The sequence below is a fragment of the Nylanderia fulva genome, unplaced genomic scaffold (assembly GCF_048542155.1).
Source record: "Nylanderia fulva isolate GAGA-0341 unplaced genomic scaffold, ASM4854215v1 Scaffold68, whole genome shotgun sequence".
Lineage (NCBI taxonomy): Eukaryota > Metazoa > Arthropoda > Insecta > Hymenoptera > Formicidae > Nylanderia > Nylanderia fulva.
Genome location: NW_028190786.1, coordinates 665,019 through 689,104, shown reverse-complemented (window position 1 = coordinate 689,104; position 24,086 = coordinate 665,019). Strand labels below are relative to the sequence as shown.

General features: G+C 31.4%; 3 protein-coding genes and 2 pseudogenes across 6 annotated transcripts; 4 read left to right on the top strand and 1 right to left on the bottom strand.

Moving 5' to 3' along the window:
* Nucleotides 1-7,524: 7,524 nt before the first annotated feature.
* LOC114928541 (uncharacterized) lies at nucleotides 7,525-12,052 on the top strand. Of its 3 annotated transcripts, XM_085488336.1 has the most exons (4): nucleotides 7,525-7,913; nucleotides 9,126-9,315; nucleotides 9,690-9,758; nucleotides 10,490-12,052. In XM_085488336.1, the coding sequence occupies exon 4, from the start codon at nucleotides 10,513-10,515 to the stop codon at nucleotides 11,725-11,727; it is 1,215 nt and encodes a 404-aa protein (XP_085344462.1). In that variant the 5' UTR covers nucleotides 7,525-7,913; nucleotides 9,126-9,315; nucleotides 9,690-9,758; nucleotides 10,490-10,512; the 3' UTR covers nucleotides 11,728-12,052. The 3 variants fall into 3 exon arrangements, with proteins under 3 accessions (XP_085344462.1, XP_085344461.1, XP_085344463.1); XM_085488335.1 differs by lacking the exon at nucleotides 7,525-7,913 and having other exon boundaries at nucleotides 8,874-9,315; XM_085488337.1 differs by lacking the exons at nucleotides 7,525-7,913; nucleotides 9,126-9,315 and having other exon boundaries at nucleotides 9,329-9,758.
* Nucleotides 12,053-12,054: 2 nt separating this feature from the next.
* On the top strand, nucleotides 12,055-13,610 carry LOC146720522 (uncharacterized; annotated as a pseudogene).
* LOC146720521 (uncharacterized) lies at nucleotides 13,610-14,558 on the top strand (annotated as a pseudogene). Its single transcript, XR_014926038.1, has 4 exons — nucleotides 13,610-13,834; nucleotides 13,986-14,238; nucleotides 14,321-14,392; nucleotides 14,461-14,558. The product of XR_014926038.1 is annotated as an uncharacterized LOC146720521 (transcript).
* Nucleotides 14,559-15,069: 511 nt separating this feature from the next.
* Nucleotides 15,070-17,710, top strand: LOC114928546 (uncharacterized). Its single transcript, XM_085488340.1, has 4 exons — nucleotides 15,070-15,108; nucleotides 15,960-16,234; nucleotides 16,746-16,905; nucleotides 17,206-17,710. Exons 2-4 carry the CDS (start codon nucleotides 15,962-15,964, stop codon nucleotides 17,340-17,342), a joined length of 570 nt encoding a protein of 189 aa, XP_085344466.1. The 5' UTR covers nucleotides 15,070-15,108; nucleotides 15,960-15,961; the 3' UTR covers nucleotides 17,343-17,710.
* A 4,425-nt stretch (nucleotides 17,711-22,135) lies between these two features.
* LOC146720520 (uncharacterized) lies at nucleotides 22,136-23,238 on the bottom strand. Its single transcript, XM_085488314.1, has 2 exons — nucleotides 23,223-23,238; nucleotides 22,136-23,115 (listed from the first exon to the last, which is right to left on the bottom strand). The coding sequence occupies exons 1-2, from the start codon at nucleotides 23,236-23,238 to the stop codon at nucleotides 22,136-22,138; spliced, it is 996 nt and encodes a 331-aa protein (XP_085344440.1).
* Between the last annotated feature and the right edge of the window lie 848 nt (nucleotides 23,239-24,086).

The window sequence follows — 24,086 nt, the reverse complement described above, 5'->3', positions numbered from 1 at the left end:
TGAATAATTTGCAAAACATTCATGGGACCATGTTTCTTCATCCTCAAGGTCCCCAAGAATTATTTCGCATAATCCGCATGTGTATACTTTCTGCCATAAAAAAAAAATCAATTATATCACCCGATGTGTCATTCTAAAGTTCGGTTCCAAGTCATAAATGTTTATAAGAATTGAAATAGATTCGTACGCACATGTTACGGTACGTTTTTCTCTTCCGAAACGACCAAAACATACACTTAACCTCCAATCTTGAATTATGCACAATCATATATATTACCTTCGCGATTGCTTTCTTAATATTTTTTTATATTAAACTTATATTATATTTGGATATAATAACATACACTAACCTTTGGAATCTCCACATTTACTCCTGCCATCGTTTCAATTTTATTTTGAAATGTGCACAAATAACCACTCCCGCGTTGCCGCAAGTGAAGTTGGATTATTCCAACTTCACTTGCGGCAACGCAGGAGTGATTCAGAAGCCCCTAGATCTAGTTCTTTCTGAACTGCCGCGCGCGGCAACTTGCCGCGTCCATCAGTAGGCACCTTTATATTTTCAATGAATAAACATTACTTTTTCAAAGATCTGGTGAATTTATTTATAAGTCGCTACAGGCAGGCCTTTGGCGATCTGTCTATTAATCTGTGTCATAACAAGGGGTGTGTTCAGAAATCCTATTCTGGGTTAAAAAATAATTCTTTAACCCGGAGTAAGATTCTGAACGCACCCTTGTTATGACAAATTTCCTAACCTGTCGTAGTGTCACCGTGTGTCGTAATTTATGTTTAGTATACGTGTTTAGAGTATGTATCAGAGGAAGTTAAATTTATTATATTTATAAAGTCTGGAATAAATTCTTATTTAAGCAATTGGAAATATTATAATTGTTAGTGAGTATTATTTACTATACTTTAAATACCTCTCAGTGTAACAGTTTTGCAGTTAATTGATATATTTCTAACAATATTCCAATATAAGTAAACTATATTTTTTATTTTCAGTTGTAAATCAGCTTTGTTGTACAGCAAATGATGTCTTGTGCAATATCTGCTTCAATGCTGTGAAAAATATCATTTATAACACAAGCCACTGCTTCAGTATTCTTAAGATGATTTGCTGTTTAATAAAGTGTGGTAAGGTGTATATGGTAAGAGACTTGATAGTATTTCTGTTAAAGTTATTCTATATATGAGATTTTTAAATATTATGTTTTGTATTAAAATTATTAAATGCCTATTTCAGATATAAAAAAATTGATGTATCCTATGCATCGGTAGTAATTGCAGAGCAGGTCTGTCATCAAGCATCGAAAAAGAATCCATTTACAAACCATGAGATTTTGTTAAGCGAGAGTTCATTATTACTGTCTCCGCTTTCAGAATCTTGTGAAATGTTATGGAATAACCAACTATGAGTAATTTAGATTCTGTGTTTATCGAAAAGGGATCAATGTGCTTCTAGTCTTTACATGATTGCAGAAGGCATAAAACATTTATATTCTTAATTACTCGCATGTGTTTGTGTACACGCGAGCTGTAAAATAGTCTAAAGATTTATGTACAGAATGCAATAATGTATCATCTGCATTGCGATATTACTTTAATTAATTTTACACTGATGTATATATTATGTACTATCTTACATGTCCAGATATATCAGTAATTCCAATATAATTTAAATTTATATTATAATTTATATTAAAATTTATATTTACATTTACATTATGATTTATATTTATATTTTTTAAAATTATATGTTACAACTTGCGTAAAGCAGATTAATTATTGTTATATAAACATTATTTAAACTTTATTTAAACTTTATTTAAACTGTCACAAATGTACATGTAAATGTAAATGTTATATGTAAATGTCCTCGAAAACACTATTATATATAAATTATTTGTATATACATTTGCGAAGTCCTCGAAAGCAATAATTTGATAAGTAGACCGTTTATATATAAATGTCCTCGAAAACACCATTATATATAAATTATTTGTATATACATTTGCGAAGTCCTCGAAAGCAATAATTTGTTGTACAATAGCTAAAAATCAAAGTAATGAAAAAACAAATTGTAATGTATACATCAGAAAGCGATGCTGCTTATATGTATGCAGAGAAATCGTTAGGTTTTTCAATGTCCTCAAAAACGTCAATTGACAAATATATTCAGAAATTCCCCTTGTTCCTTCTCTTAACATCCCCTGTAAAGAAATAGACGAGAAAAATATTGGTCCGAAAGTCGGCCAAATAATATATTATTTTGGTTTCATGTCTATATAAATTGTAAAAAAAAGTTGCAATATCTTATGTCATAGTCCTGCATTAATACGACATATGTAATTATTTAATTTATAACACACAAAGATCACACATTAGTTACACTTATTTAAAAATTTGTAGCCATCCATGTGTATAACGAGTGTATAACAAGTGTATACAAATACATGCATGGCAAGTTACACTGAGTTAGGTTGATTTTGGTTACATATCTTTATATAAAAAAAATTGTAGTATCTTGTATCATGGCATTGCATTAATACGACATAGGTAATTATCTAATTTATAATACATAAATCACACATTAGTCACACTTAGTTGAAAATTTGTCACATCCATGTGTATAACAATACATATAATATGCCATCCATACGAGTGTATGCAAATACATGTGTGACAAGTTACACTCACATCAGAAATCTTATAATCTAAGTATTGACTTTATAAAAAGAAAAATAGTAATATTGACTATATAAAAATAAAAAAGAACATATTTAACCAATTTGTCATCAATTATACATAAATGAAAAATAAGTTTAATATACTCGAAGTCATCCTGAAGAAAAATTGGCTTTATATCAAACTTGTAATACATTACAAGAAAAATAGTTTATTTTCTAACTGTGTACTTGGAGGTCGATGAAGAACTCGTCCCACTAAGAACGATAGCTTTTGCGCATAATGGCAAGGTAATGTTAATTTGGTAAAGTTAATTTGTACGTTAAAGGTTGTATCTTGTCTGACTCTAAACCACTATTATTGAAAATAATGTTGTACGAGGTTGGCGAAACTGTACCTTGTCTAATATTTTGAGAGACAAGGAAGAAATCATATTTAAACGGACTAGTTATAACATCATCAACGATTGTACCGATCAAAGGATTATTTCTGTTATTGAAAAGTCGAATGTTAATTCGTTTTGATACAATTATAAATACTAACTTGAAATTCAGACCGTAGTATAATTCTTCAAGCTTCTTTTTCATATTTGGTACTTTATTTTCATAAACATGCGGTATTTGACCGTCGCTGACCTCGTCGTATATACGAGTATATATATATATATATATATATATATATTCAGCATTGCCGACAGCACCAGGTTGATATCCCCGCACAGGGCCTAGGACTTATAATTTTGCAATTTTTTTGAATAAAATAATTTATTCATGAAACTAATAAGATTATAACAAGAATATATAATAAGAATATTTTCAAATTGATCAATGTATTGGTTTAATTTATATATATACACACACACACACACACACACACGCACACGCACACACGCACACACACGCGCACACACACACACACACACACACACGTGTGTATATTTATATATATATATATATATATATTTATCAAATATTCCGATTTATTATGTACGTAAAAATGCGCGTCAGATTTTTCGTATTCGCGCGGTATTAGTAGTATGTACCACAGTAATTCGCGCGTATTATACGTTGATATGACACAGATTAATAGACAGATCGCCAAAGGCCTGCCTAAAGAAGAGACCGCCATCTTCGTGCGATAGACTTTGCCCCTTACCGACACACTTTGCCCCTGGTTCGAATCCGTGCTAAATTTCGTAGACTTGAACCAAAAGACTTTGCCCCTGGTTCGAGTCCGTGCTAAATTTCGTAGACTCGACCAAAAGACTTTGCCCCTGGTGCAAGTCCAGGCTAAATTCGTTTGACATTACCAACAGACTTTGCCCCTGGTGCGAATCCAGGCTAATTGATCATGAGACCAATTTGAGAGATTTGGCCCCCGTTGTGTGTGTGTGTGTGTGTGTGTGTGTGTGTGAGAGAGAGAGAGAGAGAGAGAGAGAGAGAGAATATTTTACATATATGCATATATATATATAAAATTTATTAAATATAAAAAATATATTTTTTACACATAAAATGTTTTTTTATTGAAATAATCACGATTTTAAATGTGATATAACACAGTGTTCAAAAATTTTTTAATTAAATTTTTTAATTAAATTTTATTAAAGAAAATTACTTGAAATTTTTTACATTAAGAATTTAAAGGCTCCTTATTCTCTTGTAGAAATTTATCACTACGCCAATTAATCACTTATTTCGAGTATTTAAAATACTATAATATACAGTAATTTAAGTATTCGAAATAAAAGTGATTAATTACTCGAAATAAGTGATAAATTGGCGTTACTAGTAATAAATTTCTATAAGGGTTGAAATAAAGTATAAGAGATAAATAGGCTATATGTGAGCTGTATGCGAAATGTGAGATGTAAGACGCATATTGAAATTTAATTTTTCGATATAACTTTCAAAAATGTACACGAGGTACAAAAAATTAGCTTGGACATTTGTAAGACTTAAAATTGGGATTAATTCTCAATTCTATTAATTAAATTTCGATATAACACACCTTACATCCGCGCACGGCTCACATATATATAGCCCATTTATTAGTGCAATTTTTAAGTTCCTTATTTTTCAAAGTTCACCTTTTTACGTTATCAAATATTTTTACGTTTTCAAGAATTTTATATTTTTACTTACCGCAGTTTCTTATCCAAATGTAAAATCTTTTATCGCAGTCTATAAAAAATTGAAACAATTTACAATTTTATGATATAATATTATTATTATTACAATTTCTATATATATGCACATCTGTCAAATATCGTGATTTATTTCACATTATTATTATCTATTTTAATAAAAAAAAAAAACAAAAACACTTGCAACAATCAAAAATAAACCGCCTGCCGCGAACGGAAAATGCCAAGAAAGCACGCAATTTCTGCGAATCTCGTAATTTTTTTGAAAAATCAACAATTTCAACGAAATTGTAAATTCTTCAAATCACTGCACAAGTATAATTCACAATAATAATTTTCAGTAACTACGATAAAAAATCGTATACTGAAAACCGCAAACGAAAGTGCAATGGGAGTAAGAGTAAAGTCTGTGATAAAATTAATTGGCAATAGAAAATTAATAATTTTCAAATAGAAAAATTTTGAAATTACCGAGGATTTACAAATAATAAAGTAAAAATATTAAATAATTTATGTTTTCGAATTTTGCTCGCGGAGAGGATCTTTAAAACAAGATTTTTAGAAGAGAGGACCTTTAAAATATAAACAGGCAAAAACGTTGGAAAAATTAAAGCGCGCGTTTAAACAGATAAACGCAATGAAATAAATACGCAATTGTTTTTACTTATCGCTGTAAGCTCACAAGCTTCTGACGTGCTATACACTTTTATATAATATATACAAGGTGTCCGGTAACTAACGGACCAATGATTAAGGGCGGATTCTCTGGCCAATTTGGAGACGATTTTTCCTTAGCAAAAATGTTGAGAAGTCAATAATTTTCGAGTTATAAGCGATTGAAAAAAATAGGTTTTTTGAAAACTAAACGTTTTGGAGTTAAAAGTCTAACATAATTACATTCTTCAGTTAATTTCAGGTAGAGTTTACTATAATAAAATTTTAATTTAAGGCTTAGTTATAAAGATACATAATGACAACGATTGGAAAGTTGTAAAAAATGATGACCTTTTTCGACATTTTCGCTGAGGAAAAATTGTTCCCAAATTGACCAAAGAGTTCATTTGTAATCGTTGGTTCGTTAGTTACCGGACACCCTGTATATTGGACACGAGTTTCGTTTGTTTCAGATTCTCGAGAGTTGAAGTAGGAACATACGAGTATCATATATCGTTTGTGACTTGCCGAATGAAAGCAAGACAGAGAGCGAACGAGATGATGAGCTTAATAGCTCATAATGTTATAAATAAATAAATAAAAAATTATAACCTGACCTACTAGTTATTGAATCTTTTTTTAATAAAATGTTTCATTATTATTATCATCTAAGTCTAAGTCGTTTAATTACTTTTTAGTTTTTTAATAATTAATTTAATTTATTCTAGTCATTTTTATATGAGAAAAATAATATCACGTATACGTTTTATAATGAATTAATATATTTCGGGAACCGAATTATATATTCTTAATAATATAAAAGTGTTCAAAAATTATATTTGACTTTTAATTTTAATTATTTTATAGCAAAGAGTTCCGAAATCTCTTACACACATAATGGGGATTTTTTTCATCCATATAATTCGCAATTAAGTATATATGTTAATTATTAATTTTAATAAAATAAAAATTAAAATTAAAGATCAAATATAATTTTTAAACACAAATATATTAAATTAATTATAAAACGTATACCCATGATAGTATTTTTCTCGTACAAAAATAATTAGAGTAAATTAAAAATCATAAAAGATTAAAAATTAATTAAAGAATTTAAACTTATATTTTATATAATAATAATAAAACATTTTATTACGTCAAACCGTCGTGAAATAATTAAATAAAATTTGCTAGTTACGTCAAAGTCAAGTTTTCTAAGCTTATAAAACATTTTATTAAAAAACAGATTCAATAAATATAAGTACATGTTATATATATACTTATATTTATTGAATCTGTTTTTTTTATAAAATGTTTTATTATTATCATATATAATATAAATTATTTAATTATTTTTTAATTTTTTTATGAGTAATTTAATTTGTTCTAGTTATTTTTGTACGAGAAAAATACTATCACGGGTATACGTTTTATAACGAATTAAATATATTTATGTTCAAAAATTATATTTGACCTTTAATTTTAATTTTGTATTTTATTAAAATTAATAATTAACATATATACTTAATTGCGAATTATATGGATGAACAAAATCCCTATTATGTGTGTAAGAGATTTTGGAACTCTTTGCTAAAATAATTAAAATTAAAAGTCAAATATAATTTTTGAACACTTTTATATTATAAAAAATATATAATTCGACTCTCGAAATATATTAATTCATTATAAAACGTATACGTATTAGTATTTTTCACATATTAAAATGATTAGAATAAATTAAATTAATTATTAAAAAACTAAAAATTAATTAAACGACTTAGACTTAGATGATAATAATAATGAAACATTTATTAAAAAATAATTATAATAGGTCAGGTTAATATTTTATTTATTTATTTATTTATTTATTTATTTATAACATCATAAAATTCTGTCCTTTCCGAAATACGCGAACGCTACGAAAAGATAAATCTCGTACATGCCGCCGGACGAGTTCATGAGCATGAGACGCTCTTATCTTGGGAACGTATTAATAGTTACTGCATTGACCACTACTACGATATGGCGCTGAAATCAGTGAGAAATGCTGGTCTCTCCTTCATCCAGACCTTTGGCGATCTGTCTATTAATCTGTGGATATGATCTACTGCGCGACTCCTCACTCACGTCGCGCGGTGCTATACACGTTCATACGCGTAACAACAACGAAACAGCGTATACAACGTATCGTTGTGAAGTCTGACATATAGTTGCTTCTAAAATATCTTCTCCCAGAACGATTTGCATGTGCGTTCTGGTTATTAAAAAAAGATATTTTATATCAGAGACGATTTATTCGTCTGCTAGTTGCTTTTAAAAATATCTTTTTCCAGAACGATTCGCATGTGCGTTCTGGTTATTAAAGTTAGTATCCAATCGTTAGTACCCACGATGCAATGCCTGGAGTGAAATTCAAATACAGGTACGTGTATTAAAAATGTCGAACTATGCGAAGATAACAATCATTTTGTTATCTGGAAAATAGCCCTCTGGATATCCAGGAAAGCATGCGCTCAAGAGCGTCGCATTGTCGACTCTTCTTATATGTGGAATGAACTTCAGAGATCATTCAATAATCATATGAAAGAAATAGAGTGCCAATTTAAAGATTAGAAATTTATAAAAACTAAAACCGAAAGCCAAAAGGAAAATGGCTCTAGCAATAGCACATATAAGAATACTAGCAATGAATCCATCGATTTTCAAAAATCGGTGGAATTATTTTCTGATACGATACATAGACGAAATAATTGGTATAAACAACAAACATGTTGTTTTTACAAAAAAATATATATAGCTGCATGTAGCAAATTGTATATTTTTTTACTGTGTATCTTTTTTTATTTGTCTATAATTATTCTATACATAAAAGTATTATCGAACACTAAATATTTTATTTACGAAATATTTTTTATTTTTTGTATCAAAATATGTTAGATTATGTAAAATATCTCGTAAACCGTTCAATTATTGACTTTTACCCTGTATGCAGAATATGTTACAAGGAATCAATTTACATAAATACTTATTATTAGACTAATCAATATCAAATAATCAAGTTGACTAATGATATTGAAAATTGCCTTCTACAAACATTTCTGTAACATCAAAGTATGTATATCTCTGTTGAAATACTGAAACTTTTATTTGCAGCATTATTTTCTAAAAATTATACTTTTAGAAATAAAAAATTGTAACGTTTTATTTAGAACACTCAGTAAATATATTTATACACACACATGTAAATGCTCAGTAAATATATTCATACACACACATGTGAATGATATATATATATATATATTATATATATAAGAATTGCATGTAAATATATAAGCAAAAAAAAACAAATATATATATATATATATAATATTATTGTGTTCAAAGCACATGATATCATTCGAATATTCTATATGTATACTGTGAATATACGTACAGTATATAATATACTGAGAACATCTCTATAATGTCTCATGTGGTACATTATTTTTCGTATATTGTTAGAATATACTTATAATATCTTTAGCAGTATATTATTTAGTTATATCATTTTTCGTATATTGTCGAATATTCTCAGAACATACGTTAACATTTCTAACAGTATTATGATTTCCTGTATATTTCCGTATATTCTTAGAACATACTTTTGAGTTACGTACAGAATGTATAGCACCGCTATCTTAGATACATGTAACTTCCGATCTTACCGTCTTTTGTCAATACTGGTCGATAGTGGCTTGGCGGGCTTAGCCATCGGTCATTTTCGTTTCCCGAGTTGTGTGTTAGTGTGCGACAAAATCAAACCTACGCAACGATTTTAATTTAAAGTAAGTAAGTCGATCCTTTTTCTTTATAAAATTTATATCATTTAGTTTTGTTAATGCTTTACAACTCTCATCAATCAAATCTTTATAAACATATTGTATTCGCTCTTTCTTGATTGCATTGTGTAGTGACTGATTAGCACAGTTTTTGATATACTACAGTATCAGAGCATATATGGAGAACTTATATTTGTGTTACGCAATACAAATATAAATGCTCTATATTTGTGTTGACACTGTAATGTATCGAAAGCTGTGTTAATAAGTCACTACACAATGCGATCAAGAGAGAGCAGACACAGAGTATACAGTTTTGTCACTAATTATTTATTGAAGACATGTATACATATTTATTTTTTGTCATTTTTATGTTGCAGCGTTGGAAATAAGGAAGATATTGTAGATTTACATATATCCTAGTGAGAATAAGACATATAAATAAAAAAGTGAGTACATCATCGATCAAATATTTATAAACATACCGAAATCGCTCTTTCTTGATTACATTGTGTAATAACTAGAGAACTTCTAGGAAAGAGAAGCGCCAATCTGCCATTATCTTACATGATTGGCTGACAGAATATGTGTCGACCTGGACATTATGAATGCAGAACAGATGATTCAAATTAATGACATTATTCGAACTAAAGAAATTAAATTTGTTTTTGAATTTAGTGATCGTTGATATTAATAATGGTTTATTTTATACATTAGTTTATACATTTATTATTTGCGTCATATCTGTTCTACATTGGCGCTGCAATACCCAAATTGGCACATATTCTGCCACCCAATCACGGATAATTATGAAAGTATAAGATGGATAAAAATTGAATAGTTCACAAGATATTTTGACAAAATATCTTGCAAAATATTCATTTTTCAATTATCATACCTTATTACTTTTATGCACAGAATAATGAGACGAATTAGTTGATGTAAAGAAAACACATAGTTGTCTTAAAGAAAAATTAATTAATTACTCCGGTATCCCCTTAAATAATCTTTTAAACGTACAAAAATAGTGACAAAATCTTTTAAAATTATTTAACTTTATCTCGCTAAATTTTTATAAATATATAATAATATTCGAAAAAGCATATTAACACTTAAAAGTTGACATAAATATTAATATTGTTAATATATATTTTATATTAATATTTTACTATTTTAACAGAACGAAATAAATTATAAATTAAAATGAATAAAAAGCGCTCGAGGAAAAATACTGCAAGCGTTTCTAACCGACACTTAAAAAGACTAGCTACACAAAAATCCAACATTATTTGTGAAGTTATATTAAATACGACTGTAGCAGTATCATGTAGCAGCATTCATTATAAATGCACAGAACAGTTGGAAAATACTCCTACAGTTAATTCAGATGCTATAATGGATATCAATTATAAATGCACAAAACATTTGGGAGATATTTCTACAGTTAATTCAGATGTAATAAATATTGAAGTTGAGAGTGCTGAAAATTATATTGTTCACGAAGAGGATAAGGAAAATAATGATATCTTGAACGCACAACAATCTTCTGTTAACGATTCCTATGATGAATCAGAAGCTTATTTAGCATCCGACAATATTAATATAAAAAATGAAAATTTAAAAATTGATCTTGCTATTTGGGCTGTACAACACCAAATTTCACATACAGCTCTAAGAGCACTGCTTCATAGACTGAGAAATCATTCGTGTTTTTCATCTTTATCTTTGGATCCACGTTCACTTTTACAAACTCCAAGAAAAAACGAAATGCGTGTAGTACTGCCAGGAACGTACTATCATTTTGGATTGCAAAAATCTGTATTAAATTTATTAACTTCTATAAAGAGCAATATTGACAGTGTAAAAATTGCTATTAATATCGATGGATTACCACTTTCACGATCATCGCAACAACAATGTTGGCCCATACTTGGTTCAATTCTTCCATATAATAATGTATTCACAATCGGAATTTATCATGGAACGGAAAAACCAGCAGATGTTAATGACTTTTTAAAAAATTTTTTGGACGAGGCTATAGAAATGGGCGAAAATGGAATTTATGTCAATGGACGTAATTTACAATGCAGAATAGAAGCTTTGATATGTGATACACCTGCAAAAGCATTTGTATTGTGCGTAAAAGGACATACCGGGTATTCTAGTTGTACTAAGTGTACAACGGAAGGTGAATACATAGGAAATCGTATGTGCTTCCCACAGATTGATGCACCATGTAGATCAGATGATGATTTCACTAAAAAAATCGATGACAGCTATCATAAGCCAAATATAACATGTGGTTTACTAAAAATACCTCACTTCAAACCTGTTACAAACGTTCCGTTAGATTATACAGGGTTTGTCCGGAAAGTAATGCGTCGCATTTTTTTAAAAAAGAATTTATTGATCGCATAGGTAAAACAACTTAAAATTGTTCGAAGTATGACCCTTCTGCGTCAATACATTTTTGCCAACGCGATTTCCATGCGTCATAAGATTTCTGGAACTCCTTGACTGGGATGCTGTTCAGGGAGGCCGTCGAAGTAGCTTGTACGTTGTCAACCGACTCGAGCTGTTGTCCTTTGAGCTCCCTTTTCAGCCGAGGAAATAAAAAAAAGTCCGCCGGAAATTGGGATTATCTGCACAGAGTTGCTTGAGTTCTTCACAAACTTCCACTCGGTGTTGCTTTTGCGCATCGGTCAACACTCTGGGCACAAGTTTTGCGCAAATCTTCCGCATGGCCAAGTCTTCCGATACAATCTCGTGAACAATCGTTTTCGGCAAGTTCAATAATTCCGACATTAAGCGAACATTCATTCGACGGTCTGAATTCAATAATTGGCGCACACGAGTCACATTGTCGTCCGTTCGCGATGTTGACGGGCGTCCTGCGCGGGCCTCGTCGGCGACCTCCTTCCGACCTTCTCTAAACATCTTGTGCCATCTGTTTGACTGCGATTTGGAAAGGCAATCGTCCCCGAAAACTTTCTTGAGCATTTCAAAAGTTTCCAGCGGCGTCTTGTCCAGCTTCACGCAAAACTTTATCGCATAGCGTTGCTCTATCGTTCTCTCCATCACAAGTTCGACGCGACCACTAAGCAGAGGTTCACAGAATAAGCCGTCCTAACCCTCCAAGCGCATGGAAACAATTGAGCGACCTACCGTTGGAAAGCTAAGGGTACCCCCCTTCCTCCCCAACCGGTCCCATCGCTCTGCGATGTATAGTCGCGTCACAAAAAAATGCGACGCATTACTTTCCGGACAAACCCTGTATGCATCTAGTGTGTTTGGGAATAATGCGGAAGTTAATATATTTATGGCTGGGTGGAGAACTCCAATATCGACTACCACATAGAGCCGTTGAAGAAATATCTGCATGTCAAATTCAACTAAAGTCATCGATACCTAGAGAATTTGCAAGAAAGCCGCGAAAACTGGATTGTGTAAAATTATGGAAAGCTACGGAATTTAGATTAATACTGCTGTATACTGGTCCGTTAGTCTTTAAATCTGTATTACGAAAAAGTGTGTACATTCATTATATGACACTACATGTAATTATTAGAATCTTGTGTTCAAAGGATTATGTGAATGATGAACATTATTTATCTTATACACAAGACATGATTCGTTTTTTTATTAAAACTTTTATTAAACTTTATGGAGCGCAACACGTATCGCATAATATACACAGTCTTATACATCTTGTAGACGATGTAAAAAAATTTGGACCACTCGATAATTTTAGTGCATTCAAGTTTGAAAACCACATGCAAGTGTATAAAAAATATCTCAGAAAAGCGGAAAAACTTTTGAAACAAGTTGTACGAAGATGTACAGAACAAGAAATTAATTTAACTACATCACATGATTCGTTTGTTCTGACACATCCAATGTAATGTCATTACACTCATTACATGAAGATGGTCCACTGATACCTAACTGCAGCAATCCACAATATAAAATACTCAAGTACAACGGACTTACATTTAAAGTTGGGACACTTGCAGACAGCTGTTGTGGTTTAAACTGTGATGCTATTGTATGTATTGAAAACATAGCACATTGCACAAGACGAAATATCCCTGTTATTATCGGATACGAACTTTTGGCAAAAGAAAATCTATTTGATACTCCTTGTTCATCTTCGTTACTTCAGATTTATTCTGTAAAATTGTGCTCAAATTTGAAGTCATAGCCATTGAAAAACATAATAAAGAAATATGTTAAATTGCCATGTAAAAATAATAGATATGCAATCTTCCCATTCTTACATGAAATATAAATATTCAATGATATTTATTATCACACAGAATGAATAATAAATTTTATGCAATCGTCGAATTCGAGGACGGTCTTCAAATTGTACCAAATAGTTGGTTAAGAATTGACGAAGAATCAACATCATTTTGGCCAAATTTTACCAGCAACAAGCGGTATGAGGAGGCAGTTAAACATATGGAGGATCCGGATCATGAAACTTGGAGGCAACATCCTGTTAAAAAAATATATGGAACATTTAGTAAGCAATTTTATATTTTTTTGTGGAAAATGCAGCATGTACATATATGTTGATATCGTTTAATAATACAAGAAAATATTGTTTAATAAAATATATATATGTTAAATTATTATTTATTAAATATTTATTACAATAATACATATTTTTTCAGACGACTATGCAGTGGCAAGAATAAAATTAAAAGAAGCCGAAGCGATATCTGATATTAATAACTCTAGCGCTGATATAAAAAAAACTTAAAAAATCGAGAAAACATAGAGCTGCGAAAGTATACTATTCAACGAATAACGACGATTTAGATGAATCAGACGACACAATGTCAGATATTCCTACGTTTTCACAAAAAACTTGTACGACACAAGAAAAACCTATCAAAAGAATAAAAGTGACGGATGTACAAAAGGGTAAGCACGGAAAAATGAAAATAAAAATAACAGATAAAAAACAAGATAAGACATGAATAATAAGACAATATATGGATTTCAGATTTTAACTATTCCAAGACAAAAACCCCTAATATTAAGAAATCATGCATAACCAAAAAAATAGAAATTTCTGGTAAATAAGGTTTTTCTAAATTTATTAAATTATATTGAAATAGCATAATGAAACACTATTGATTGTAGATCCGCATTGTGATAAGTCTGATGCTTCCATTAATAGTGATAATATAAATAACGTGATGGGAACTCAGAGTGATTCGTTTAATCAGCAAGGTGCATAATTCTAACTATTTAACATTGCATATTTTTTTACATATTTTAGGATTATAACATTTATTCTTAAACAATTTTGCCTAACATGTTTTAATATTACAGTAGTTATTATCTGGGAAAAATATAATGACAAAATCATTTTATAATTTTTAGATCTTTCGCATTGCGATAAGAATTTGTCTGATGCAAATTAAAAAAAAATCATTCATAGATAGCAAAGATATAAATCCGAACGTAGTAAACAAATATATTAATAAGCAAGGTACGTATAATTATATTTGTTTTACACAATTATATAATTTTTTATATATTTTACAATTATAACATTCTTCAAAATTTTACCTAACATATTTTAAATATTGAAGTTATTTTAAAATAATATAGTAAAAACATTTTATTATTTTTAGTCGTGCAGTGTGATAAAAATGTATCCCATGCAAATTCCGAACAACAATCGTACGTTGATGGTGAAGATGACAATAATAATAATGATATAATACATATTAGACGTGATAGACGTGATAGGACGCAAGACAAATTTAGTCATTAATAAGCAAGGTATTCTACTTATAACGATTATATAATTTCTTTTATATATTCTAGAATATTTATACTATTTCTTCAAAATTTTGTAAATAGTATGCAATATTAATATTTTTATTTAAAGAAATACTATACAAGGTGCCCGGTAACTCGTAAAAAATCTCTCGTGAAGCGTATTCTCTGGCTAATTTGGAGATGATTTTTCCTTAGTGCAAATGTTGAGAAATCAATAATTTTCGAGTTATGTGATTGATAAAAATGATTTTCGTAAACTAAACTTTGTGGAGTTAAAAGACTAAGGCCCAGTTGCACCAACATTATTTTGGATTTAAGTAAAACTTAAATAAGTGTCTATCTTTATCCTTCTTTCTAATTAAATAAAGACAGATACATATGTAAGTCTCGCTTAAAATGAAAATAACGTTGGTGTAATCGGGCCTTACATAATTACATTCTTCAGTTAATTTTAAGTGGAGTTTACTTTAATAAAATTTTAATTTGAAACTTAGTTACGAAGATATATAATAATAAATATTGCAAGTTTGCAAAAAAATGATGACGTCTCTTGACATTTTCGCTGAAGAACAATCGTCTCAAAATGATCTCACGAATCTGCCATTAGCAGATTTTTACCAATTACAGGACACCGTATATATAATCCTCTATACTAAACAATATTTTAAAAATATAGTTTTATTAAAAGATATTTGATTTTAATTTTATATTAAAGCTGCTAAATATTATTGTGTTTACAATATATTTTAAAGTGATATATGTTAGTAGTTTTACATAAATATTTTGCTTAACATTTTGTTATATCAACGATATATTGAAATAACATGATAAAATTATTTCATTATTTTTAGATATGCATTATTGCGATAACAATTTGTGTGATGATAATTACGAAGAAAAAAATTTTAAACGATTTTTCATTGGAAAACTAATTCATTTTAAATTAAAAATGAACAGTATGGAAAGAAATCAAAAATTAATACTTCGGAAACTTTCAACGGAAAATTTTGAAACTGAGCAGAAAGAATTAAATGACATAAATAAAGACCTACCACTGAAAGATGAAAATAGTTTAAATGTATTGGAAATTAAAATAAGTACTGATGTACTTTATCGAAATGAAATGGTAAGTTAAATATCTATTTTAATGGTAACACGACTTTTTAAAAAAAAACAAAAACAATTTAGAGATCTAGCAAAAAATATGACGAATAAAAAAATTTTGAATATAAAACCTTGTAAGAATATTTAATACTTTTATTTAAAGAAATACTCTATATATATAATACTCTGGGGGTCTATTATGTATCTCTAAAGGAGTGAAAATGCGAAAAGTTAACTTTTCCTCGATCACTAATTGGTGTACACTTTTAGATCTACCAATCAGTGATCACAAGAGCTGCTCACTTTTCGCATTTTCACTCCTTTAGAAATACATAATAGGCCCCCTATACTAATAAACAAGTTTTTAAAAATATATAAATTTATTTAAAGATATTTGAATAATTTAATTTTATATTGAGCTTCCAAATAATTTTTTTAGAATATATTTTAAAGCCATATATATCAATATTTTTACATAAATATAATTTTATTATATAAAGTTATAACTTTTATCTTTTGTAATAATATTTCAGATTAAACACTTAGCCTACGTAATTAGTACAGATTTGAGAAGTTCATGTATTCGTTTAATGCGAAGAATTTTTACTAATGAATTAGCTGTTAATTACAGCTGGTATGGAGCAAAGAAAAAAGAAAACTTTTCCAAATTACATATATGTCAAGTTATTATGTGTAAGTAAAATAAATTCAACAATTTATATTTTTTATTATACATGCTATAATTGATTAAATTAAAAAACATGTTTAGAAATATATATTTTTTTATTAAATTATTTATAAATGTTTCGTATGTGTTTTTATATTTCTAACCGATTATTTCAACAAATATATATGTATTTTCAAAATCAAAGATATATTTTAATTTATTAAAGATTTTTTAATTTAAATTAAATTACAATTAAAGAACTTGTTTTATTTCTTAATAACTAAAAACTAATAAATTAATAATTAATAATTTAACAAATTTTTCAGCTACAGTAAGAAGATTGCATACAAATGCAACGGATCAGGAAATTTCGGCGCCAATAAAAATATGGTTAGCTCATGCAAGAGAGCGAATGCAAAAGCGATTAGCTCAGATGAGCAGACAGGAAAGTGAACAGACTTAATTTTTAGATACAGTGTCTGTGGGAAAACAATAAAGGCTATTGATGCTGTCCGATCCAAGCGGATGGGGTATTTTAAAAATTAAAATATTTTTGGTTTTGTTTTTTATTTTATTTTTCTATTCTAAGGATAGTTTTTCGTTTGATTTACGATTGACGATTAAAATATTTTTGGTTTTGTTTTTTATTTTATTTTTCTATTCTAAGGATAGTTTTTCGTTTGATTTACGATTGACGATTAAAAACAGTATATAGATACTTTCCTAATTGCATATATTTTGGAAATAATTTAAAAAATGTAAATGGTATCTCATAATCGGCACCTTGACCCTATACATATAAGAAGATACAATATTATAGTTATATGTAAATATTTAATTGAAATATAGTTTTTATAATATAAATAAAAATGTGTTAAAAATATATAATATACCTAATATTAATGTTATTATAAACACTCAAAATTCGTTTTTTCGTATGTTTGAAGGCGCGGTCGAGTAACATATGCTTTGGATGCTCTGAACATCATTCTTTGTTCTATATTCAACTACATACCTGTATATAATTATGTATATAATAAAAAAGATAGAATGTATTATAATAAAAAAGATAGAATGATGTTCACAGCATTCAAAGCGTGCTACTCGACCACAGGCTATATTAGCAAAAATTCAAATTTGAATTTTTACTCATAAATAATGCGAAAAAATAGAAATAGAGTGTTTACGGTAACATCGATATAATTCATAGTATATAATTTCGAGAATATAAGTATATCCATAGAATGTCTTGAGTATGTTATCAGTATCTTATATATATAAACTAATAACATACTCAAGATATTTTATAAATATACTGAGTATATACGAAAAGATATTGTCAGTGTGTACTGAGAAGCAGAAAACTTGGACATAGACGTATTCTTAGTACGTACTCAGGATATCGCAGTACGTATATCGAACGTTCTCAGAATATACGTAATATACTTTTCTGAAATTCTCAGAACATTCTCAGAATATACTTGTGCTGTGTGGGAACTATGTGATAAAAATAGACACAATTATGTATGTATGTTTTACTGTCATTGACACGCTTAGATAAAAACGCGTGTACGAGATGATTCAACAGTAAAAATATTATGTAAAAATATTAAATTATGTTGTCTAAAAAAATATAATATGTTGAACACAATAAAACATTTAGATTTATGTTTTAAATATAATCATTTAAAAATTAATGAAAAATCGCTATATATGCGTTTTCCACTTGTAAATATTTTATTTAATGTTTACATAAATATTAAATGTTTTCTTTTTTTCATTTTGGTTATTTTTTTCGTATATTCTACATAACATAAACACATTTAGATGTAAATTGTAACATCTTTAGATTTTAAAAAATTTTAATTGGTAATAAAAAGAAATAAAAATTAAAAACACTTTAAGTTTTGTTTCATATGTTGCGACCGTCTTTCTGTCCTCTCTCGCCAAGAGAGAGAGTGAGAGAGAGACTGCTGCGCAACCTCGTCGTGCCGCTCTCCGTTCTTTAGATTGCTACTCGGTATCGAATATTGGGCGCCAGGTACGGTCAGGCCGCACCATTCATTAACATCGCGACAACTAATTAGCGGACACGACGGCTCAGCCTCGGAAGCTTGGTATCAACAGGAGGTAGAGTGTCGGGGTTCTTTCTGCAAGGAGAGTCGGAATCACAGTCTCGGAGAGAGAGAGGAAATATCAACATAAACTACAATCGAATATAAGATAAAAGAACAATTGTATATTTCCAGTTAGTGGTGTGTAGAAACAAGGCGTTTATATAATATAATCGTCGAGCTTAAAGGGGGTCGCTGGGTTTTCTCTAAGTATCTAATTATCGTTACTCTCCTCCTTTCGTGGTCCGCTCGGAATCGTGAACGCCATACGTTAATCCAGCGAAAGTTATTCTCAAAGCTCGGTAGTAAATGACTCGATACAATTTTACAATAACGATACGATAATAAAGTGACTGTCGACTCGTTTTCGGTGCCTCTCGGAGAGGCGAAGAAGGCAAAGAGATGCTTAAATACGTAATTACGCGGAAATCGACGCGAGTCTCGTGCGTCTTCCAACAAATTCTCGGTATTCTCTTCGATAAATTACAACGAGTACAAATGCTCGGTATCGCGAAAAGATTCTAATAGCACACGGGTCTCGGCCGAATCCGCGCTTACTGAAAGATCGAGAAGGTGGCCTTACAATATTGTGTCGTAGTCGTCGCGGGATGCGGGTCGTTGTCTCTTTGTATGCTCAGGACACCGGCTCGCCGAACAGTGAACTCGCCTCGGGCCGGCAGGACCTCGGGAGGTACGTTGGGGGAGGGGGAGACTCTGCGCGCCACCCCGGCCCGGTTGCCAGGTTTCGCGGCAGCGTTGCGCCCCGCGCCAGGCCCGGAATTGATCCTCTATCGATCTCCGTCTGTCGCGGCTGGTCGCGGACTTCCCGCCGCCAAGTTCAAACGTTAGCCCTTGGGAGTGACGACGTCACAGGTCCGTTCTTGGCGGCCCCTGTCCATACCTCGTACGGCTGCATGAGGGTGTTCGTGACAGCCTTGCTTCGCTGGGGAGATCGTTCCGGGGTGATCGGTCCCGAACGATGTGGCGGCGGGCCCCTCAGGGGTGATCATCCTTGTGGAGGGATGCAGGCGCCTTTCCGTCTCTGTTCCGGACTGCTTATGTTCGTCCACCCGGGGCTGTAATGATTTTACTTGCAGTATCTCATTCTTATACACTCGGTACCGCGTATACTTGATTGCTCTTTACTACTCACCGGGCCGGGCGCTCAGCCTCCGTTCCTCCCTTTTCGGGGTCGTCTCTCCTCTGTTCGCCTGGGTCCTCTTCTCTCTAAAACAATGTAAGCTCTCCTGGCCCATCCACCTCGACTCCCGCTACCGAGTAAGGGCGAGCCAGCGAAAAGGTCGCTGCTCACCCGCACGATACGCAAAATTCAGAACGCTCTCCGACGTTTCCCGGCCGGGTGCGTCCGCCCTTGTGACGGGCTCCAAAAGACCACGTCACAATGTATTTTCCCGAAAACATATCTAGAAATAATATTTTCTCACATATTTTAAATTAAATATCAGTTTACATTTTTAGAAAAATGTTTATACAATGATGAGTAAAAATGAAAAATTTATATTAAATTTATATTTTAGGCTTCATATGTTAAGGGGATGCCGGAGCGTTGGCCGAATTCCGACGGGTTAGCGCCCTCATTTAAGCGAAACTAAAATTGTCGATAATTTTAATTTCGCTATTATCGGCAGTTTCCATATATTAAAAATTTACTTGCATGTCAAAAAAAAAACAATTTTATTGTTTTATTATTCAGAACCTTATTATATTAAAAGACTAATATCGGAAATGTTATTTATAAAAAAACAAGTTAATGGATTGAATTTACAAACTGATACGGAATTTTTGCCTGACATATATAACAACATTATAGAGTCTTTACCAAAATTATCAGGATTTATAAACAAACCTTGATATAAGAAGGTAAAACATTGAGGTATTTTCGCATTTGCGATCTGAGAGTTGTGATGGTTTAACGTACTGTTTTGTTCTCTGCAAAAAACCTTGTTTAAAGGGATGTCGGATCTGATACGTGGAACTTTTGTTAAAATTATCACCGATTTGTTTGAGTGAGTGTACAGTGCATTTTACTTATCAGAATATAATGAATAATCGGATCTTGTTTATTTAGATCTTGATTCAATGTTTAACAACATTTCATCGGGAGGATTCAATCAAGATATCTCCCTTGACCAATTAATCAAGAAGTCTATTCTCATGGGTGATTGCACGGTGTTTTCTCGAAGTATGTATCGGAAACAATGGTTGTCATACACGATGACTTGTTTAACAACATATGTATTGAGACAATAACTGACTTCATATATTTATTATCCTGACTATGTTAACTACCGTCTTTAATGTTTAATATCACGTTCTAATTTATAATTAAAATATTTGTATTGCGCTGAAGAAGGCTTGAAATGTCAGCCGAAACGTTCGCATAATTGTTTTATTTTTTATATATTTATTTTCTTTTTTTAAAATACATTTTATTAATATCATTTACACAAAAATGTTTATTGCTTATGCATTTATTTTCTTGTTTTAAATGAATTTCATTAAGATTATCTGACAACTGCAATTTGTTTAATATAGCTCTTACAGCCCTTCTTTGTTCACAAACATTAAGTTTAATAGAGCTTATTACTATTTTTATTTTATATTTGGATTTATTTTAATATATTTGTTTCGAGAATGTATATATTTAATTTAACAAATTAGAAAATATTTATTATACATATATATCAATTCGCGAAAAAATGTATCAAACAAGGCTTAATCTGTCTTTAATTTTTAATTTATGCGATAATATAATAAAAAATTGAAAATGCTATTTTAATTTACATCTAAATATAATTAAAGAATGATTAGAAAATGTCTTAATTGATTTGGTATGATGTATCAATCCGCCAGTATAAACGTAAAACCACACAATGTGTTTTCAGTAGTTCTATGCTATTATCAACAATTCATGATGCATGTGCACATAGTTCAATGAAAACTATGCCGACACCTATAATCATAAATGATTACAGTTACAGATTACAAAGAACAGATTTGGCACATACAGACTAACTTGCAATAATTGTACAATGCTGTACAAAAGGGAAAATTTATGAAAGTATTCGTAATTCGTATAAAAACGATAAAGTATTTTTGAAGCGCAGTCAGCGGGGTTTTCTCAGCCTGGGACATGATGCCAGTGGGTTTCCGGGAGCAGTGTTTGAATCTCACTGACCCGATTAGCCATGTAGGTGACCCATGACGAGGGATGTCCACGGATCCAGCCGAGAGTCACTGTTGAATACGACCACAGATGAAGAGACGTCTTCTCTGCGCCACTTAGAGGTACGGTGTGAGCGAAGAAGAGTGGCGGCAGACAACTCCCAAGCGTGGTAAGGAGACTTGTTTCAAAGGCGCTACCTTGGTTTTTGCTGCAAGCAGGGTAACCTTTGTAATGTCGTACGTTTTCGTCTTCAGGTAGATGATGGCGGAATAGGCATCGGCGAATCCCGTGGATTTCCAGGTGTCCGTCACGCCTCCCAACCAACGGGGCACGAAAAGGTTCTCCAGATCCGATAGCTCGCTCTGGAATTGCAGCCACTTCCTCGCCTCGTTGGTTGGCAGCGGTGAGTCCCATTCGAGGCCTAGCAGCCAGGTAGATTAAATGAAGATCTTGGCCAGCACTGTAGCTGGGAACAGCGGATCGAACAGTTTGGCTGTCAGCAAGAGGGACCGACCTTTTGGTGATGACCGAGAAAGTGATCCGTTGGGTGGCGAAAGAGAACCGATCGTCACAAGGTTGCCAGCGTAATCCGAGAGTAGAGTGACTCTCGCCAGGCAGCCACCATCTTGCTCTTGTTAGACGATCGTCGGGCCCCACGTGGTTCAGCAGCTGTGAGTGGTTTGCTGACCACTTTTTTAGCGAGAAGCCACCCGCCTTGCAGATCTGAGTCAGCTGCTGCAGCATAGCTTCAGCTTCCTCAAGGATCGCAGCACCGGACAGAATGTCGTTCATGTAGACATCGCTCAGCAGTATGATGGCTCCTTTCGGATAGCGATGCCCTTCGTCCTTGGCAAGTTGGCGTAAGGTGCGGATCGCCAGATACAGAATCACTCTGTTCGCGACGACTAGCACAATCGGAAAGAGCACCGCGGGCGCTTGAGAAGAGGTTTATAGACCCTATGTTCGAGAATATTCGCGAAAGTTTTTAATATTCTATCGTTTGGTTGAGAGCGAAAGAACGTATATTGTAATTGTTTATTGCCCGAGCAACATCTCATATTTGCTATTAGTATAGCCGTTTTTTGTCTCCTCTCGCGCGACCGCGGTGTTTATAGTTTAATACGAGATAACGCAAGCGCTTATTTTTCGAAGGCGCGAGGTAACCGTATACCATTGCGACCGAGCGCTATTTTATTAGAATATATTTGCTATTTATCGCAGCATAATGCATGTGGCATGAATATTCTAATGATCTTCTTTGCAGATTTTTGAACGTTCGATTTTTGAACAATAGTTTTATGAATATCATTTATTATAAATACATATTTTATTCAAGTTGTATATTTATTAATGTTTCAATTTTATCTAGATAATAATTTATAATTTTTTCAATTCAGATAATTTATTCAACTAAAATAGAATTGCTGCCTTGGGAGACAATTTATATACGATTTCGACTCCAACAACAAATCTGACGAGAAACAAAATCTAAAAAAAACGAATACATATAATAATACAGTATATAGTTTGTATTTTTGTTTTTCTTCGTAGATTAATATCGAAAAATAGGAATGAGTAGAATTATGGAAAGGAGAAATAAAATTAAAGCACATCTTAAATTATATACATACATGACAAGACTCATGATGCTTGTTAATAAGCAATGCGTAGAATATTAAGGTAAACATTAAATTATACGTCAAAGATAGTTGGTCGTTTGTCAAGGGCGTTAGGGATGTTAACATTAAAGATAGTGAATGTATGATATCGCTTGATGTCAAGTCCTTATACACTAATGTTCCTAAATCCTTGGTTATATAGGCGATTAAAGAGAGATGGAAAGACATTTCTCAAAATACGACCTTCTCTCTAGATCAATTCTTATTTGCGCTTGAGTTAGTCTTTG

Excerpts from the sequence above, each read along its gene's own strand:
- LOC114928541 (XM_085488336.1), top strand. The coding sequence starts at position 10,513 with ATGAATAAAAAGCGCTCGAGGAAAAATACTGCAAGCGTTTCTAACCGA.
- LOC114928546 (XM_085488340.1), top strand. The coding sequence starts at position 15,962 with ATGCATTATTGCGATAACAATTTGTGTGATGATAATTACGAAGAAAAA. Across the intron at positions 16,235-16,745 it reads TACTTTATCGAAATGAAATG|ATTAAACACTTAGCCTACGT; the intron begins GTAAGTTAAATA and ends ATAATATTTCAG. Across the intron at positions 16,906-17,205 it reads TATATGTCAAGTTATTATGT|CTACAGTAAGAAGATTGCAT; the intron begins GTAAGTAAAATA and ends CAAATTTTTCAG.